This window comes from Habropoda laboriosa, unplaced genomic scaffold (genome assembly GCF_001263275.1).
Source record: "Habropoda laboriosa isolate 0110345459 unplaced genomic scaffold, ASM126327v1 scaffold145, whole genome shotgun sequence".
In the NCBI taxonomy this organism is placed as follows: Eukaryota; Metazoa; Arthropoda; class Insecta; order Hymenoptera; family Apidae; genus Habropoda; species Habropoda laboriosa.
The window spans coordinates 1,928,234-1,933,310 of NW_017100307.1; the positions used below are offsets into that span (position 1 = coordinate 1,928,234).

The following is a 5,077-nucleotide window of genomic DNA, read 5'->3' on the forward strand; positions in this document are numbered from 1 at the left end:
ACACACACACACACACACACAGCAGGAACCCCCTATCCGTTCATTTCTTATTAGTCTAATTTTTCTTTGTCGCCGACCTGGGCCCTCGCGGACACACACCAGATCGAACAACGTATATAAAAGCCGGGAACTAGGACAGCGTTTAGATCTTAATTGGAGAGGAGGAAGTTTAATAGTTCTTTAAAAACAGACGAAAAATTAAAGAAAGAGAGAAAGAGAGAGAGAGAGGAGGATATATAGAGTTGAGAATTACCGTTCGCTGTACAAACAACAAAAACAAAAAACCTGTGGAAGAAAGGAAAAGCGGTGGAGAGAGGTGTTCGGGAAGGAATGTGTTTCGTTCACTTCCCGTGGAAAGACTTGACACTTGAACGTGACACCCTATGAATTAAGTAGATAGGTAATAGAATCGTTTAAAGAAACGGATAGCTTTAAGAGAAAAAGTAGTACCCCGTTTAGATTTGCGAAATGACACACACATACACACACACTGTACACGAGTATACAGACACGCTATATCACGCTTTCGTCGCGTTCAGACTTATAACCATTATCGTTCTTTACCATTACACTAATTTTCTAGTATTTAGCAACGCTACTACCGGTTATCGTTCACCGACGTTAATTAACTACTTCGTCGTATTTACCAGCGTTATAAGTATTTTTCTCTCACCCCCATCCCTCGTAAAAACTGGTCGCGACGTGTTTAAGAAAAAAAAAAAAAAAAAAAAAAAAAAAAAAAAAATAACGATTTTCTTTTTTTTTTCTTTTTGGTTCTCCTTCTTTACTTCTTTCCTTATTTTTTTTTCTTTTTTCGTTTCTCTCACGTGCGATCTTTCCCCCCTTAATTTATTATTACTCCGTATTTCGTCCTGCGTTTATTTATTTTTTATCGTTTACGTTCCCCCCACCCCCCCCACCCCCGCGCGCTTTAGTAAGGATCACGCGTCGCGTTTACGTAGGTGTTCACCGTACACATATACACACAGAGACTTTAGAGTACTACTACCGCTACCACCACTGCGACTATTATTATTACTAGTGCTACTACCACTACTACTACTACTACTATTACTACTAGTACCGCTACTACTACTACTACTACTACTACTACTACTATTACTATTGCTCTATTACTATACTTATTACTATTTACTATTATAGCGAGGTTATGTTGCATACGTAAATATACGCAAACGTATGCGTGCACGTCGCGTGTATATGCGTATGCACGTGTTTGTAACGCGTTCTGTAAGCTATGTTATTACACTATTGTCTTTTAGGGCGTAACTCTTAGGTACCGCAGAAAATGTAAATAATATACTGCCGCGTTTTAACGTCGTCGACGCACACCGTCGAGAAACGCTATTCGTCCGCGTCAAGCGGTGCGGATCGAGCCGTGGCCCTTTGAAACTGTACGATACCTGTATATTACCTATACAGTTATATAAAATATTTATGAATTGTGAATAGTAGTTAGGGAAAAAAAGAAATCGTGTATAAAACGTTCGTTCGTAGGTTTTAGGCCGGATACACAACGCGCGCGCTCCTTAGGTTTAATAATTTTGTTGACGTTACCTTATCGCGCCACGACTCGATCCGCAAGCCAAAACGTCATCCCATCCACCCACACACACGTACACATACACGCATACATACACATACACGCCACTTGTACTATAAGAACATGCCATTTATTATTATTCCGTTTAAATCGCCCCTCCCCCTCGCGATACACCTTTAGGAGACTTAAACAGGGTATTCGGAGGTGGACTCGGTGGTGTGGGTGGTCGATCGTCGTGCCTGCGACGCCGCGCGAGTATGCTCGAAATAATGGCGGTTCGTTCACGTTCCGGCATTGTCCTTGTTGCCCAGTGGCTTTCCAAAATGACCGCTTTTGGCGTGCCACGTACGGTGCTTGCGGGTGAAAACGGGGCGCACAGGCTCGACGACCGTCCACCCTCGTGCTGTTTCCTTTCCTCCTCAACTAGTGAGAATCGATCGCGAGAGAGGAAGTTATCCGATAGTTGTTGTTGTCGTCGTTGCGCTCGCTCCCTTCCTCCCCTCCCCCATACGTTCCCTGTAACCTCGTCGTTCACGGAGAATAGCGTCTCGATGGTGTGTTAGATAAAGAAAGAGAGAGAAAGAATACATGTAACAAACGCAGTCTTTCTGTTTAAAACGAAGCAGGTTGTCGATGGGCGTTCTGCAAAATTTCAGAGGCGCCCGTTGTTGTTTTTGTTGTTTACGAGAAAATTCGACGCTTCGATTGTTCACGGCCCGTGTCCGATATCAAAGTTCCTCGCCTCGACGAAGAAAATCTGCTTCCTTTCTGAAGAAAGACTGCGTCCTCGAAGTGTTGTGGCGTTGCCGTATTACCGACACCCGGGAACCGTTTTAATTGCGAGGTCGGTGACACGGTTTCCCACAGAGCGACACGTTTCCACTGGTTGTAAACTTTGCAGGTTCTACGTTTTATGCAGACGTTGCAAACTTTCGTGTTGGAAACGCGTTGATTTTTTTCCTGAGCGCCGGCTCCCGTCGAGGGGAAAAGGTGATCGCTTTTATTATAAATAGTTTTCCGTCGATTTTTGGAGACTGGTCTTGAGATTCCTAACCCCCAAAGGGCGACGCTTACCTCCTTTTGTATTATAGTTCACTTTACTCTAGCCGAACTTAAAGAAGAAAAAATCTCTAGCGTGTATTTGTTGAGAGGCGTTCGACGCGATAAAAGCGAAAGATTATATATATAGCTAATTTAATTTATACGCTCGCGAGAGGGAAGAACGAATACTTAAGTGTAAAACAGAAAGAAGCGAGAACATGTAATGTAAAGAGAAATGAGAATGTCGGATACACCAACGTTAACTACGCAAGCAATAACAGCAAGGCCTTGCGATTATTCAAATGCCTACCGTTTCGGCGTAACAAGGACGGTTCAACTATTAATTGCAGTATTACTAAATGTATACAGACTAAAAGTACACTTACACGCCAACACCTACACAACGGTTTACTTATACACACTAAATACTTCACATCGGATAAGAAGACTCTGTAAATAGTTAGCTCGTAATTGATATTATAGGCGACAAGACCTATTAATATTAACATCAAATTTATTTATAGTAAATTTTCCGAAATACCATATATATCTGTGTTATCAATCAACATGACCATCCATCCTATATCCTTTTCTGCTTTCCGATCTTAAGGAAAGTTAGTCTTTATTTTTAAGTAATTTAAGTCGCGGGAGTGAGGATTGCAGTAAAGTAACAACACGGTAGGTATATAGAAAGTGATGTATTCATTGTACTTCACAATTACAAATCTACGATTACATTACTTTAATTAATATCGCACGGAAATGCTTTCATATTTATTACTGAATTCATCTATAATATGAAGAATCACAAAATAGAAAAACACTAGTTGTTCAGATAAATTATTGATTATATATGTGGTACACCGGCGGCAAACCATCACCTTTGTATTAATCGAACGTATTTCTTCAATCCGACAAATGTATCAATAAATGTTTCTTCAAATCCGGCATATTTTTTGGCGCGGTAGAACATTTGTGACATTTTAGCGGGGTATGCAAGTATAGCGAACTTTCTTCGGATTTCAACTTTTCCAGTTCACCTTTTTCGCGCAGCTGGTTGCATATTTCTGTAATTTATAAAAAAATATGGTCTATTCTTCATTATTGCAGTATATACACCCTTACCTGATGATTGTAAGAAGAAAGGAGTTGTAAATGAATTCCAATGGTATTTGGTTTTTAGACAAGGGCTGTTAAAATCTGTACTGACCACATGTAAATGTAATCTGTGCATGGTTGGTACAGCATGATATCCAATGCTATATAAAACAATATGTTAAATATATATTGCAATTATTTAACCTTAATGCTAAGAAGGAAAAAACTGGATTACATGAATTCAGAGTCCTTGTGTGATTTGGTTAATTCATCTGCAACATTCTGCATATGTAACAACAAATCTTCATTTTCCTTTTTCACATGCCATATTGAAGCAATGTCTGCTTTTGGTAGAACTAAGTAATGGAATTTGGCTTTTGGATATTTGTCTTTGATGACAATTACTTGATCATCTTCCATTACTTTCATCTCAGGATCATCCATTGAAGCAACCAATCCTGTTGCCCAATATTTTTTTTGATCTGCTGTACCCATTATTTTTAATGTTAATTTGCGTTTCATTCCTATTTACTCATTTTCACCATTTTCAGATGGCAATCTTCATTGGAATACATACTCAAGTAGTAGAACAAGTTTTTGGCAATTTGTCCACTTTATAAATGCCTAAACACAATGCTATAGGTTAGAAAAGGCTAAAAATATAGAATTTTCAATTAAATCACCGTTATTCTACTTTTATTATACATTTACATATGCTACGGGAATGCAAGAGATAAAAGCGGCTGCTGACTAAAAGTTCTTACATCAATTTCTAGGAATGTCAGATCGGAACGGTACATAAATATCCGAGAGGTTATGTTTGCAATACGAACTGAGTCATTAAACACTTGAAAATATAGTCGGTGCAATTTATGTAAGTAGTATCACACATGTTTGTCGTTTATCATTCTCTTTGCACTTGTTAAGTTTGTTGCGTACGAATGTACAAACGCCAAGGTATAAACACAGACGAGGTAAAAGATAGACCTAACACCTAATGCATTTTTTTTGTCCACGTCAAGAGGGCCGAGTGCCTTTACCATTTTCGTATCGCTTCCATCGTTATCGATTCAGCATAGAATAAGATTACAACATTAGTAGTAGTTGGAAGTAGAACTAAGCGTAACTATGAAATTACGAATAAGGTATAAGACAGGATATCATATAATCGTATATGAAGTATAGAATTCTATACTTCTGAATGTATAATTTCGGGATTTTTTCGATTATTACGCATTCCTGACGATATCCAGAGCCAAAATTTTTCAATCCTCTGAGAAATTATTGACTAACATTACTAGTTAGTTTCGAGGAATTTCAGTCAACCATTTCTCAGACATTCTCGACACTATTTTCGCGCAATTTTCGAAGGAT

At 38.9% G+C, this 5,077-nt stretch overlaps 1 protein-coding gene across 3 annotated transcripts; it reads right to left on the reverse strand.

The window, feature by feature from the left end:
* Positions 1-3,468: 3,468 nt before the first annotated feature.
* On the reverse strand, positions 3,469-4,540 carry LOC108574084 (aprataxin-like). Of its 3 annotated transcripts, none has more exons than XM_017936598.1 (5): positions 4,468-4,540; positions 4,281-4,327; positions 3,939-4,188; positions 3,731-3,864; positions 3,469-3,672 (listed from the first exon to the last, which is right to left on the reverse strand). In XM_017936598.1, the coding sequence occupies exons 3-5, from the start codon at positions 4,145-4,147 to the stop codon at positions 3,512-3,514; spliced, it is 504 nt and encodes a 167-aa protein (XP_017792087.1). In that variant the 5' UTR covers positions 4,148-4,188; positions 4,281-4,327; positions 4,468-4,540; the 3' UTR covers positions 3,469-3,511. The 3 variants fall into 3 exon arrangements, with proteins under 3 accessions (XP_017792087.1, XP_017792088.1, XP_017792086.1); XM_017936599.1 differs by having other exon boundaries at positions 4,281-4,356; positions 4,468-4,488; XM_017936597.1 differs by having other exon boundaries at positions 3,939-4,327.
* Between the last annotated feature and the right edge of the window lie 537 nt (positions 4,541-5,077).